General features: G+C 41.9%; 1 protein-coding gene across 1 annotated transcript in view; it reads left to right on the top strand.

Annotated features, from left to right (window-relative positions):
- LGR4 (leucine rich repeat containing G protein-coupled receptor 4) overlaps window positions 1–15,760 on the top strand; it is a 344,040-nt gene that overhangs the window by 266,584 nt on the left and 61,696 nt on the right. Inside the window, exons 8-12 of the mRNA XM_078684206.1 lie at window positions 1,116–1,187; window positions 1,303–1,374; window positions 9,317–9,385; window positions 9,857–9,928; window positions 10,255–10,320. Coding sequence (XP_078540332.1) covers window positions 1,116–1,187; window positions 1,303–1,374; window positions 9,317–9,385; window positions 9,857–9,928; window positions 10,255–10,320 — 351 coding nt within the window. The remainder of the gene's footprint in view (window positions 1–1,115; window positions 1,188–1,302; window positions 1,375–9,316; window positions 9,386–9,856; window positions 9,929–10,254; window positions 10,321–15,760) is intronic.

A 15,760-nucleotide genomic window follows, 5' to 3' on the forward strand; every position in this document is an offset into this window, starting at 1 on the left:
TATATATATATATATATATATATATATATATATATAAAGTGTAGAAAACTGTAGAAGTCGTCCTAACCCTATCTGCAGTACTGAACTGCACAAGATGGGAATCTAACTGAATATGGTACAAAAAAACTCCTTTGGTGTCTTGCAAGTGACTTCATTTCATCAGAGTAATGTTGGGCACGACATAGTGGATAGCAGTACTTTTCCAGCTAGGAGTTGATTTCCAAGCTATTTACGGTGCCTACTAGACCTAATGGCTTTGGGTATTTTTCCTTGTTTCTCTGGCACTCTTTAGGTTTAAATCCTTGTAGTGGACTCTGAGGTGCTACTGAACCCGAGCACTAGAATCTTTATGGATCCTCCCGAATGTGATTCTTGGTCTGTTGAGGAAATCGAGGTTTCACTGAGCAACCACGAAATTGATATTACCAAATCAGGAGAAATGGCAAGATCTTATAGAACTCAATATGTCCCTCCTATTCAACTTCAATTGGTGTCTGCAAGTCTGAAGACTGATATCTGCTTCCTATCTGATCTTTCTCCCAGGCTGTGATTACGGTGGTCCTTGTGGCTACACGTGTGGTTCATTCTGATGTATGCGAATAGTTGGGAGACGTTTTCCTCTTAGTGTTTTGGCCATGGTATGAATTACTTTCATATTGTGGCTCTATCTTTCCGTATGTTTTATTTTTCTTTGGCAAAAAGTCACAATGCAGTGCATTATTATAAAACTCTTATCCCAGTGTTTAAACACTCAATTGAACAAGGTTCACATTTCATTATGCCACTGCTTATTTGATTTCTGAAAGGCTACCGAAATGCACTTCGTATGAAGATGTTTGTTTCTTTTTAGGGTCCTTAATTTTGCCCACATGTTCCTTTATCAGTATTGCTGATCGATTTTGATTAATGGTAATAACTTCCATGAATGAGATGAAAGTACAAAAGCATATTTCTTTAACACTCCTTGTTCCTTTTATGCTAGTGATGTCGATTGGTTTTCCAGATGTTTCTAGATTATATTTTAGCCATTGTACATTGTAATGCACATCAATGTTACAAGCTTTCAGCTGTGCAGTTGTAAATCGTGCTTTTTTTTTCTAAAATTACTTTTTCAGAGGATTTCACAGCAATGACATTTCAGTCATCCCCGATAAAGCATTTGATGGAACCCCACTTTTGAGGACAATGTGAGTTGCACATCTACTATGAAAGTGTGTCGAAAGTGCTCTATTTTCACAATAGCGTGCCAGGTACGACTAGTGAGCAGAAAGCTAACAGATTTTCTTTGTTCATATTTCACAGACATCTGTATGATAACCCCCTTTCCTTTGTGGGGAATAAAGCGTTCCAGGACCTGTCCGAGCTTCACTCCCTGTAAGTACGCTAGCAGCATTATGTGCACAAATGTACGTTCTATTAACTTCTGATAACAGCATTTGAAATCTTGGCAGGTGCTCTGTGTGCATCTTTTGTTTCTGAATGACAGGAGTCATGGTGGCCTGGTGCCATTGTGTTTCGCCAGTGAAGTGTAGCTTGAACTGTTCGCATTTTTGTTTAGTAATGGTGTTCTATGTGCATGAGTGCGTGTCACACAGGATTTTTGTCATTTAATTTGTATACTGAGTTTGAAAGGTTGTCCGTTGCCTGACCTGAAGTGTTAGTGATGATGAAATAGCAACATTTTCTAATTATGCAGCTACAGAGCTGTGTGGCTTGTGTGGGTGGGATGTGGTATTGTGTGGTGCTGTTTAGCTTTTGGTATTTTCATGGTTCAGTGAAGCAAGATTTGGTGAGGTGTGTGGTATACTTTGGGTGACAACTGTTTGCTTTGGTACCACATGAGGTTTTAATGTACTTAATGTTTTGTTGCCTCAGACAAAAAAAATGACTAAGGACTGTCCAGATTAGGGGATAATACTCAGCCTATTATATGCCTTTGGGTTACTATTCTGCAGATGATGGAATGATGGAACTGGGAGGTAGACAACCGTGCCCGGTTCAGTCGTTACCACTCAGATGCTTCCTTGGTTTTATAATAGTATGTGCGGTTGAGAGCCTCATAACTGATATTACCTGATAATTTATAGGTAGCCCACTTATGACACATTGTGAGCAAAGATTGGTATGCTTAGTTGAACTGAGATTGGTTAGCCCGAATAATTGTTCTTCCTCAGTGGACCCTTGGATTTTACCCATTATCTATTTGGCTGTATTTGGACGTCAGACATCCCACTCAATCGACCTCAGCAGTCTGTTATTTGACGAGATTTCTCTACTTTCAATGGCCATTTAGCAGTACAGTATTTTTTATAATCGCCTCTATCGTTTAGTGTTTGGGGTGTCACCGTTCTGGCTTTATTTAGCTGCCAGGCACAGTGGGGCATGTGCCAGACTAAACCAACTGCTTTCACTGGCACAGCTGCACATTATAAAGATTGGCCATATCCCGGGGAGGTTTTTGTTATTTGTTGCTCTGTCTTGCTCTGAAAAATGAGCCAGTACGTTTTCATGTTGAACTTTCAGTATGCTGTCATCTTCACAATTGGTGTGGATAAATACAGTGCTGCTGTCTCAAGACTCCAACTGTATGCATTACTTGAGAGCTTAGACTTGTAGTAAAGAATTGGAAATTACAGTAGTTGTCAAGGAATTCAGAGCCTTATGCTTATTAAAAGGTAGCCCAGCTATTGATGGTCCGGGCATAAATGGTGCTGTTGTTATCCGCCTGCATAAAACCAAGCCAAGAAACATATGACTTTGTGATGTTGAAAGTCCTACATTACTACCGACGCAATTAGGGTGCTTACTGGAGTCCTTTCCCAAATAATTTCAAAACTTGTTGGTAGCATTTTTAGTGCTCTCCTCACTTCACTAGTAGCAGCAATATTTAACTGGATCAGTACTGGAGCATCAAAAAGGGCCAACAATGTGCACTTTCAGGGAAGTACTCAACTCATCTTTCTGACTTGTTCGTGCAATGGCTCACTCAGAACACCACCTCCCTGACTAGGTGCTGCTAGATCGGATGGATGAACCATTGTTTGCTAGGAACCCAGCTGTGTAACAACTAGCATCAAATAATCTGAAGGACAGAGGAGTACTCCTATTCAGATTTAAGTATGTCTACACATGTCCCATTAATGGGACTTTTGTCCTGGGGCAAACCTTGAGATGCTCATGCATGCATGATAGAAGTTAACCTAAAATAATGTATTAGAGCCTACACCTGTGAGGGTGTTGGCCTCTTCCTAGCTTAATGTTCTGAATTCAGCATTTGACTTTGGTTAAGTGTTGCCATGGTTCTTGTGATCTCCAAGTAATTCATTATTGTTTGCTTTCCTAAGAGTCTCTCTCCCCTCTTGCTTTGTTGCTTGATTTAAAAAAAAAAACTGTTTTATTACAGTATTTCCCTCATTACTCTGTCTCTTTTTAGGTCTCGCGACCTATCGATGCGCGCATGCGCATCGAGCGGAGCGAGAATTCATGTCGGCAAAATCCTCTTCAAACTAAGGGCTTTCAGCCCGGCGTTTTCTTGCAGTTCACGTGAACATGCACGAGCATTCACGGCCAGGGCTTCTCCTCCCCTAGCAGCACTCCTCCCACACCAGCAACTCCCCCCTCCCACACCAGCACCTCCCCTCTCTCTCCCCGCAAACACAGCCTTGCCGTAGCAGCACTCCTCCCACACCAGCACCTCCCCCCTCCCACACCAGCACCTCCCCTCTCTCTCTCCCCGCAAACACAGCCTTTCCTTTCATTTCTCCTCCCCCCTCCCCAGCCCGTAGCAGTTGCCGTAGCAGCACTCCTCCCACACCAGAATTTTCTATTTTTCTTTCGATTTGGTACGGGAACTAATTGTTCATTGCCCGGGTAAAGCATATTGCTTCTGTTTTTAATCCAGCTCTCATCATAATTGGTTCTCCAGGGCTTGCAGAAGTTCGTGGGAGTGAACCGTGCCGTTTTGTGAGAGCTGTGTGCGGTATAACTCCCCACCGCAGACCCCATTATGGGGCACCCGGCCCTTTCCTGGAGAGGCGAGCCTCGAGTTTCTTGGCATGGTTTCATCTCTTCCCCGTGCTTTGGAACATACGTTACTCACAAACTGCCCACATTTGTAAACCAGCATTGCTCAACCTCAGCAAACTATGCAGTGTCCTTCACCCCTCCCTCGCTGCTCGCTCGTCTCGTATTGCATACGCGCCATTTTTGGTAACAGAGTCTCTGCCTCCCGCGCTCTTTACCCCTCCTCTCTCTATCCCTCTCTCTCTCCCACCCTGCCGCTCATTTTTTTTCCGCTCCCCTCCTCTCCTGTCGGACCATGCCTCCCTCCTCTCCTACCGCCCCCGCAGCCTCTCGTCCTTTTCTCCCCACTCCTCCACTCTGTTTTCCTAAACCCTCCCTGTTCAGCTTTCTTCTCTCTTTCTCCCCCGTCTCCGCTTCCCTCCTTCCTCCGCGCAGCTTCTCTTCGCACCCCCGTCTTTTTCACCCACTCTCTTTGACTTTCCTTCGACAATTCGCGCTCCCCGCCTGCCTTTCTGCTCTCGTTTTCCGCCCATAGCCTCTCCCCCCTCTCTATCTTCTGCCTCCTTATGTCTGGTAGTTTCACGTGCTCTCTTCTTTCCCCCTGTTTTTCAGATGCACTTAAAGGGAACAACACTGCGGTGTGAGGCGCTGGATGTAGAAACAAGCATTGGCATAGCCAATAGGTCTCGCTTGTGGGACCTTATAAGTATTTAGTAACAAGGATATTGTGCTGCAAAACAAAATACTTATAAGGTCCCACAAGCGAGACCTATTGGCTATGCCGATGCTTGTTTACTCATTACTCCTAATTGTATTCTTCCCTTAACTGTACCCTTTATAGTTATTTATCGTTTTCCTGATTTTTTGCGTCACAATGATTAATCTTTCCTATTAATGTTTTCTGATGTTAAATTAAAAAAAAAATATAACTTGTCATCATTCTCAGTTTAGCCCAGCAGTTGGTAAGGTTCACTTTCAGATCAAAACTATCACTTGATCAAGAAAGTTAAATACAGACAAATTTAAGAGGTAATATGAAAGGCCACCTTCCATCTTACTCCATACACTAGACACTGAATACCTTTGTTCTGACTCCTGTGCCTCTGAGGTAGTTTCAAGAGTAACAGTGTTTGGCAGTTTATAATGGAGACATCCTTTTCTAGATTTAATTACCTCAAGATTTAGTAATCTTGAATTAAAAACAAGTGCAATTGAGAAGACTACAGGTAAGTAAAAAGGGTTAAAGTTAATACTAACAAAGCTGTGCCCTAAAAAAGGGTTAGATTTTTTTTTAAAGGAGTAAGTTAAGGAACAGCAATCTGTTACAGAAGACTTTCCCAAAAAGAAAATATGCAATCAAAAATAAACAAATAGCTAATAATAAATATAAAAGTGTGGAATGTGAAGAGGGTTGGGGCCATACAGGGGAAAGAGTACCCAGAAAGATTTGAGTGGGAGAAAAAGGAATGTTTACATTAAAAAGTTGAGAAAATGGAGGACATTCAAACAACAGGTGTTTTAGGTCAGCGGTAGGGCAGGAGCAGGACCAACATGTAGATGATCTGTCCGGTAGGAAGGTCGCTAAATACATCGGGGATAACAAAACACAGTGATAAATAAAAAACAGTTTCATTGGTGTTAGCACCCTAGAGGTCTTATGGATTTTTCTCCATTATTTGTCCCAATCTTGTATAAAATGCCAATTCAACCTTAGTCTTAAATCTATCCGTAGAAAATTGAAAAGGTTTATACAAAATAGAGGCCTTAGGGGAAGCATATAATATGGAGGATTAATTATTCTATGAAAGTAGGGAAATTACTAGTAGAAGGTAAAGATTGAAGATATTGAACAAGGGAAGGCAGAAGGAGGTTACATTGAGAGCGAGAGGAGGACGGTAGAGAAAATTGAGACTGGAGAGTAGAAAAGGTAATAGGGTGGTTATCTGACACAAGTTGAGAGATCCAGCTCAAGCCGCGAGAATGCCATGTTTTCCAGTATATTGGGCGATTACGAATTCGAAGAGATTTGTTGTGCCAAATAGATTGTTAATAAATGGAAGAAATAGATGGATAGGAGGAGGAGAGTACAGGAAACAAAAGTTTACGAGAATGAGATATGATGAGAGAACGAGTAGAAGCTGTATTAGAAGTAAAAGTTAGAACTTCTTGAAAATTAAAAGGAGCAATAAAAGAAATTTGATGTTTAACCAAAGGGGAAGATTAGCCCAGATCCAGCTAGTAGTTTGCTTTAAAGAAAAAGCGCAATGATAAGTTTTGAAATCAGGAAAACAAGACCTCCATTATGTTTATCTTTTTTCAAAGAGGATAGGGCTATGCTGGATCGTTTACCTTTCTGTAAAAACTTAAGAAGGATCAAATCAATTTTTTAAACATAATGCTCTGGAATGTGAATAGGGAGCATAGAAATAGAAAATAATATATGAGGGGAGAGCATCATCTTAATCAAGTCTAAGTGAACCCACCAGGAGAGAAAAAGGGGGTGCCAGCGAGTGATGTTATCATTCAGCTTTTTGAAAATATAGTCGAAGTTGAATTTGAGAGTATCAGATAATAAGGGAGCAACCCATAGGCCCAAATATTTAATCTTAAGAGGTTGCCAAGAAAAACCCAAATGGAGAAATAAGTGTTTTTGACATAAAGCATTCAAAGGTAAAATTTCACACTTTTAGATTTATTATTAGCTATTGCATTTCATTTAATAACCTCTAACTGGAAACACGCGGACAAAGTTACTTTTCCCTATGGTGGAATGCAGTTTATTTCAATCATCGCCTGGATACTAATTTTGTTCCTCCCATTTCCTTGGCCATCAAAAGAGAAATTTTATGGCTTCCTTTGACTACCTATTTATCCCAGACTGCCTCTTTGAATGCTGCCTCTAATAATGGATCTGACAGTGTGCGAAAGCCACCCTAGTTTCCCCCTTGCCTTCTTATTTAAATGGTTTATTGTCATTATTATTGATTATTCTGTTTTCTCATTTTTCATTGTTATGCTTACATTCTCGTTAATTATCATATAGGATGCTGTTCTCTCAATTTGCTAATGCTCCATATCAGTTTGTTCCCTTTCCCTTCCTCCCCCTCTTTATGATGCATCTCTGTTTTTCCTTCCAGTGTAATATGATTGCAAAGTTTTATTGCATTTCACAACTTTTATCCTTATTGATTTAGATTTGTGTCATTTTATCATATTGTTGTTTCTTCTTTTCCGTTTCCTTAATAAACGCTAACTTAAAAAAAAAAAAAAAAATTGGAAGAGCATAAGTAGTTAAGGGTAAAGGAGAAAGGAATACACCTTGGAATTCCTAAAAAAATTATTTCACAAAATTAATGCTACATTAATAATAAATATTAAAAGCCAATAGGAAAATAATAAACCTGAGCAAAACACAAGACCCTTTTAAAGCAAATTACATGCTTTCTAATTCTAGTTAGAGATTGGGTGCAGGTATTGATCTCGGTATATAAGTGCTTTAAAAGTTGAACTGTTGAACGAAAACTCTTTATAGCAGCCGAGGATGCATAAAATAACCCCGTATTTGCATAGTTTTCTGTCTTGTAATTTTCAAGGCAATGTGCATCTTCTGGGAGTGTTTGCATGTCCCCACCCTCATTCACTTTATTTGCATTCATAAGATGTGACAAGATTTTTCTCAAGCCAGCTTTGCATACTCTTTTGTGGATCACCAACAAGTTTTTGTCCTAGGTTCGAGATTCACAATAAATAATCTTTTTCTGGGAGTGTCTCTCTCTGTCTCAAAGACATACATTTAAGAACTGAGTCATAGACCTTCACTTTATTTAGGCACCATAAAACTGGAGACATAGGAGGCTGAATTTGGCCACTCTACGACCGGGATTGGGCTCACTCACCCACATAGGGTGTCGCGCAACTCCTGGTTAAAAGCGGATTCAATCCTATGTTCTCCATAGGGCCTACTTGTCCCCCAAGCAAATATCCCTCATCTTCCCAGGTACACTGGATATATGCACCAGATGCAACACTCCAGGGGCCGACATGAAGCCCATTCTATGGGATTGCCCTTAGTTTAGACCATATTGGACTGCAGGTCTGTCACAGTTGGAATAGGTCATGGGCACTCCTAATATCTCTTTCTGGGTGGCGAGAGTGCTGGAACTATGTCAGGCAAAGCCAGTGTAAAATTGCATTTCATACAATTCTCCTCGAGCACTCCAATGTATATTCCTAATATGTAGCCATTAATTTGTAAAAATAGAAACAATAAATTGACACAGTCACGACGAAACACGTGTTGGCTGCTGTATATGGATGTGAATTTCTGGAGAAAAAGGCTGCCTTGAGAAATAAATCAAGCTTTGAAGACACAAAGATCTGGGATATTGGATCATTAATGGACATTGGATTTCTGTGACCGTGTCAATTTATTGTTTCTATTTTTACAGATTAATGGATACTTATTAGGAATATACATTGGAGTGCTCGAGGAGAATTGTGTATTATATTAGACTCACGTGAGTGGGCCATGGTGGGTGTTGCAGGTAACCACACCTTCCCCTCTGGTAGCACCAGAACTACGTTGTTATTTGTACCTTTCCCCTATACCTTGCTGAGCGCCCTAGTATCTGGGTTACCAAACCGTCCTTTAAAATTGCATTTCACTTCTTAGACCTGGACCTTATATTGGCTAAGAAAACCATCACAATATACTGGAAGTCACTAATCCCCCTAGTTGTGATCACTGGCAGATGTTGCTCACCGGTTGAGCAAAAGCAGAGGCAATGGCATTGATTGGCGAAGACACCATGGGTGTACGCCGCCGACTGATGGTTTCTGGGTGGGAAGCATTGCTCTCTACATTGATCGACCTGCCACTGAGTTTCTCTTCAGACTCTACATCCACGGACTCCTAACATACTCCTTATACAATGCGCAATGATCCCCCCTGAGGCCCACCACTTAGATTTCAGATAGCATAAATAGCCAACTTTGCTGAAGACGGGGACCGCCAGGACCAATTCCTCTATAGCCCCTCCTCACCCTTTGTCCCCAACCACTGCATCCCACCCGCAAGGGGTCTGTTCGGTCCCTAGTGATCCAGGATTTCCTCATGCGCTTATTGGCTTGTTCATTCTTTTGATTGTTTGTATGTTAGGTGCACATCTTTGCAAACTGATTTTCTTAAATTTGCCTTATGTCCTTTTAAAACCTTAATAAATAAACATTGTTTAAAAAAGGAAAGACCTTCGTTTTATTTGCAATTCTGATATTATTCCTATATTCAACCTAGGGTGATTCGAGGAGCAAGCAAGGTGCAGCAGTTTCCTAATTTAACTGGAACTACTAACCTGGAGAGCTTGTAAGTAGATCATACTGTATAGTTGGGGGAGGTAAAGAATCCCTAAACCTGGGATTCACATTTCCCTCTCGTATTTTCCTCCTTTTTCTTACCCTCCTTCCTTCGTCTTACCCATAGTGGACATTTAGATGTCTCACACATTTCCTCAAATACCACTGAGATGTGTGTGCTAGCATCCAGTCTGTGATGCATGCAATAGAGCAGATCAGATGTTGTTAAAAAAGATCCACTGTCTTGTTTGTGCATGTAAATAATTTGAGTATGCAGTTTGTTTGGGAAGAGTGGGTTTGTTTGAAGGATGTGTGGAGCAGAGCAGGGGTGGTTGTTATTCTTTATGATTTTGGGCAGTGTTTCTTCAAGGAAATACTTTGATATAAACAGTATTTTGTTAAAATTGTTCCCATCGATCATTTCACTGTCAAGATGGCTACACTTTTCTACTTTCACACAGCTATTTTTACTGTTCTGCAGGATTTTTACAGGCACTAAGATCAGCAGTATTCCCGTCAGCCTGTGCCATGAGCAAAAGACGCTTCGGACATTGTAAGTGCCCTCATTTTAGTTGCTTCCTTCCACTAATGAGGGGTTGATGAATTGGCAGGGCAGAAATATGTCCACAAAAGCCATTCACACCTGTCGCTCTCTGCAGTATAAATTGTCCTATATAAATAACAGCTATAGCATGGCACTGCTGCTTCACTATATATCAACCATATCTGCCTACTACGTCGTCTCCCTTCTGGGGCAGCAGACTGACCAGTGTTCCAAGTTCAGCTTGAAAAATGATATTTGCAGAGCTTGGAGGATGTACTACAATAGAAATTATTTTACGTATTCTGACCCATCTTTTGTTTTGAATTGATTTAAAGGGATTTGTCCTACAATGATATAGAAGACCTGTCTAATTTTAAAGGCTGCAGTACATTGGAAGAAATGTGAGTGTATATACAATTTGTTATACATGTAAATTGACAGCACATAATACTTTTGATGTAGCATAACGTTTTATTGAGTTGGAATAATCTCTTACTGTTCCCAAATTTTCAATATTGAAATGTTCATGCAAACCTCTAGTTGTGAGCAATAGATTAAAAGTTTACTTGCTTTAGCAGCAACTGTTATATTTTTATCTACTTGTAATCTGTTTATTAATAAGTTGACATATATTTACAAGTCTGATTTAATTTGTGTGTCTCTTTTTTGGGTAAAATAATGCTTTTTTAGATGTTTGTTTATTTTATTTTTATTTTATTTTATTTTAGTGTTTTATAGAGCACAAACTTGACCCGTCAGGGTATCAAAGCGCTTCACATGGTATACAAGGTCTACAAACCAACATAAAATGCAGAGAAATACTAACACATCGTACCCTTACTCCTACATGTAAATGATTACAATCAAAGTTAGAAACAGTAAAAACAGCGGCCCTCATATTCTTTGCGGGATAATCAGGGAAGGAGGCAATAGTCTTAGCTTCTTCCGGGAGTGATAGGCTTAGATTCGTCAGGCAAAATGTGGTGGGCGAGGGCAGGGATTAGACAAGGAATTTACCCATGAGGAAGGTTTTGGCCTCCTTCTTGAAGCGTGCGAGAAAAGGAATTTTTCTGATGTCTGGAGTGAAAGAGTTCCAAATTCTTGGTGCGTCCCCAGTGAATGCCCTATTGTAACTCCTCCACTGAAAACCAAATCGTTCTATGCTCTACTGGACTTCTTGATGGGGGTGGAGGAATGTATAAGATGGGGTTTGGGAGGGGGTCTTGAAGGCCTTTATGTGAGGATCTCGTGGGTAGCAAAATGGGGGTGCTTGAGAGAATGGTTTGGGAAAAAATAAAGAAGGCTGCAAAGATACTTGACTATCAGGTAGAGGACGTTAGTTCAGATTGTGTGCTTCACTGTAAGCCATTGTAGGTTTGTGAGGAGAGTACAGTTGTCTTCTTTTGAAAGGCAGTAACAAGATGTTAAGCCGGTATGTGCTCTTTTTGTCGCTGGTTCGTTTGATTGTGATAGGAGTCAAAGGTAAAGTCTTTGTCAGTTAGCATTTTTTGTGTGACAAAATAGTCTTTGTTTCGTTGTACAACTTTATTAAATGTTTTTTGTTCCTTTTAAGTCTTTATATTTAAAGTGGTGTGGGGAAGGAGGAGGACTATACAGTTTTATCTATTTTTTGTGTATAGCGTAATAGAAACTAGTTATTTTAATAAGTCATAGCTGATAACTTTGTGTTGTAAACGTTATGCTAGTCCAACGTCTGGTCCAGCCGAGTGAGTTGTGCATGTTGTTCTGAGAAAGAATTAGAGAGTGTACGATGTGTCGGCGAAATTGAAAGTGATCTGAAATTTGTTCGGTTGTAGCAGGAAATGAGTTGGGTTTCGCTTGTTTTGGACCCTGCATTTTTTTCCGAATGTAGCTGCGATTTGTTTCTCATAAATATACATTACATATCCTATTCGGGTCGTCTGGGCTAGATTTGTAGTTGCAGTATCAGCACAGGCGTTTCACCTAGGAATGAGGTGTTGTATGCCAGTGTCCCCTAGACTACTGCTGTGGCGAAAGAGCAACCTGTGTCCATAACGTGTATCCTAGAGATGGTGTAGACTTCGGAAAATGTGAGTTGCAGGCATAATGTTATCCTCTTGTTTGTAAAGAATCAAGAACTCTTTAGTTTAACCTGACATAGGTATGTATGGCTGTAGAATTAATACTAGCCCACAGCCAGAAAGTAGAACAACCATAGGCACAGCCAATAGGTCTCGCCTTTGGGACCTTCTTTTATTTATTTATTTATTTTTTTCATCACAAAGTGCATATTTATACAATAAACATAACCTGGAGGTATTATAGTTTATACATCAGGCAAAGAGAAGAAAAAAAAATACAAATACAAATAGACAGAAAAAGAAGAAGAGCCTCTCGGAATCATGACAAATACGGAGAGGTTAAAAGAGACATCTTATTTCACATTAAACAAATACTAGCTATATTATTCTGTCCAAAGCCAATGTTCTCCATAGCACTTCTAACTTGACTAACGAACAGATACCCCTTGCCAGGGCTGCCTCTAAGCCATAGGTATCTCTAATGATCTCCCACCGATCCTCTGCCACAGATGGTGTAGCAGAGACCCATACCCTGGCAATAACCAACCTAGCCACTGCCATCAAGATCGAAAAAAGACGCGCTACTGCTGGATTATCATCCTTGTACCCCAACATAATTTCAAGATCCGTGAGTGGATGATCCAATCCTAATTTAGAGTGAAGTGTTTGTTCAATTTTCTGTCAATACCCCCTCAGTTCTGGACATTCAATGAACATATGTTTCAGATTAGCAGCATAAAGTCCACATTTAGGGCAGTTTATCTTATCCCCCATCTTGTTTCCCTGGGCCCATTTAGCTCTTCTAGCCGGGATGTAGTACAACATGCAAGTAATACGTAGTTGCTGGAGTTGCAAACTAACAGATTGAACCGAATCCTTAACAAAACCTAAAACCTGTTTAATCATTCTAGGTAAAACCATTATCCCCAAAGTTTGACTCCAGCATTCTGCTAGTTTCTCACTACCATCTGGTCTAAAACTATGTAAATGAGCGTACATTGACCCAATCAGAGATTTAGACTAACCCCCTCCACCCCCCTCCACCCCCCCCCCCCCCATATATACAATCCCAGACAATTGAATGTATTATTTGGTTTGCCTTCAAACTGGAGACCAGATAATCTCTGATCTGCAGATATTTAAAGAAAAAATGGGCCGGTAATTTATAAACTAAACGTACATTTTCAAATGATTTAATTCCTGTCATTGTACAGATCACCCAAGCAATTTACTCCAAAATTCGCCCAGGATTTACCTGCTTGATCCTGAAACACCTCAGGAAAAAAGGGATGAGGGCACTCCAGTGGTGCCTCGGCAGGCAGTTGTATCAGCACAACGGAGATCTCAGGGAGTCTGTGAGGATCTCCAGAGAAGCTGCAGCTGATCTATCTTGGTGGAGCATGGAAGGCAATCTGTCTCAAGGGAAGCCATTCTATCTACCTCCATCGGTGGCCACAGTGATAACGGATGCATCCACCTTAGGGTGGGGTGCTCATCTGGGGGACCTGGAGATCAAGGGTCTTTGGTCTCCAGAGGAAAGGTTGCTTCACATCAACCTTCTGGAGTTACGGGCAATACGTTTGGCGCTCAAGGCCGTTCTTCCTTCCCTTCGCGGTCAGTCGGTTCAAGTCCTAACGGACAACACTACCGCGATGTGGTATGTCAACAAACTGGGATGAGTAAGGTCGCATTGTCTGCAGAGAGGCTCTGCGTCTCTGGTCCTGGGTTCAGGACCATCGGATTTGTCTGATGGCAAATCATCTGGCTGGAGTAATAAACGTGCGTGCAGTCTCAGGCGCCAGTTCTCAGCCGACCATGAGTGGAGGCTTCATCCGGAGGTGGTTCGTCACATCTTCCGGACGTGGGGAACTCCTCGGGTGGACCTGTTTGCCACTCGCGAGAATGCTCACTGCCTGTCACTCTGCAGTCTCCAGTATCCGATGCGGGGAGCTTTGGGGGACGCGTTTCAGTTGAGTTGGGACTCACAACTCCTTTATGCATTTCCTCCCATACCCTTGATTCCTCGAGTTCTGAGGAAGATTCGTCAAGACCGGGCCCAAGTCATATTGATCACCCCGGATTGGCCAAGAAGGGTGTGGTATACAGATCTTCTCCACCTCTCCTCGTGCCCTCTGCTCTGTCTCCCTCTCAGGACAGACCTCCCCTCGCAGTCGCAGGGGCAGGTTCTACACCCCCACCTCCAGACCTTACACCTTCATGCCTGGAGATTGAACTGGGTACCCTGAATTCTTTTTCTCTTCCTTCTGATGTGGTGGACGTTATTTTGTCCGCCAGACGTCTCTCTACCAAGTCTATTTATTCATATAGGTGGTCCAAATTTGTTCATTGGTGTGGGGAGAAGTCTATTGACCCTTTAAGGGCTCGCTTATCTGACATTCTTCAGTTTGCTCTGTCTCTGGCCCAGCAGGGTTTTGCTGTAGCTACTGTGAAAGGCTATTTATCGGCTTTGTCGGCGTTCCTTTGTTTGCCGGACCAGCAGTCCTTGTTTAAATCACCCATTGTGTTACAATTCATTAAGGGCCTTACCAACAAATATCCGCCCACTCCTTTTATTGTGCCTCAATGGGACTTAAATCTTGTCTTACCCTACTTGATGGGTTCTCCTTTCGAGCCCTTACACAAGTGTCCCTTGAGGTTATTGGCGTTAAAAACTGTATTTCTTGTTGCCATTACCTCGGCAAGGAGGGTAAGTGAGCTTCAAGCTCTGAGTTCAAAACCCCCATTCTTGACTATTCATTCTGATAGAATGGTTCTCAGGACCAGGGCAGCGTTTCTGTCTAAGGTGGTAACTCCCTTCCATCTGGGGCAGTCCATTACCCTTCCTTCCGTCTATCCTCCCCCTCACCCTTCCAAGGAGGAGGAGCAGCTTCACCGTTTGCACCCTAAGAGGGCGGTGAGTTTTTACCTTAATAGAACTAAAGACTATTGTGTGGATGACCAGCTCTTCGTGGGCTTTGCTGGCTGGAGGAAAGGCAGAGCGGTGCACAAGCGCACACTTTCCAGATGGATTGTCTTGTGCATCAAGATTTGTTACTCTTTGGCCGGTAAGGAACCTCCAGAGGGTTTAAGAGCTCAATCTACCAGGGCAAAGTCTTCTCCATCTGCCTTATCTAGAGGTGTTCCTGTTGAGGACATTTGTAGAGCGGAAACTTGGGCCTCTCTCCACACTTTTGCGAAGCATTACTGCTTAGATTCCGAAGTGAGGAGGGATGGTCACTTTACGCGCTCTGTCCTACAGGATTTCTTGGTATAGAAGAGTGGACACCCTCCTCCGGGAGTGGGACTGCTGTGGGATTCTAATCCACTGGCAGATGTATCCATCAGAAGAACAAGTTACTTACCTTCGGTAACGCTTTTTCTGGTGGATACAGTATCTGCCTGTGGATTTCTCACTGATCCACCTGCCGCCCCGTTATCCACTCTGCTATACCTGCAAAGTGTTTATTTTATGATTGTATCTTTTAATGGAAATGTTTAATTGTTCTTGCTTTTTGAATTGATTTCACACTATGTGTGTTGATTTGAATACTGTGTATACTGTACCTATTTGTCGGTCTGTCCGTGTGCCTCAGGGGCACGGAAAAAAGGGCAGAACTGACGTCATCACGCTGATGAGGCTCTCTTATGGCTCCGCTGACGTCAGCAAGGTCGCGAGCGGAGCCGTGCCTCTGTGATGTCGTCCTCGTCGGTGTAGAGGGCTAAACAAAATTCCAAATGCTGCTGGCGCAGGGGATATTCCCAAGGTGAGGAATCCACA

Source organism: Lissotriton helveticus, chromosome 3_2, assembly GCF_964261635.1.
Source record: "Lissotriton helveticus chromosome 3_2, aLisHel1.1, whole genome shotgun sequence".
NCBI classification, from domain to species: Eukaryota; Metazoa; Chordata; class Amphibia; order Caudata; family Salamandridae; genus Lissotriton; species Lissotriton helveticus.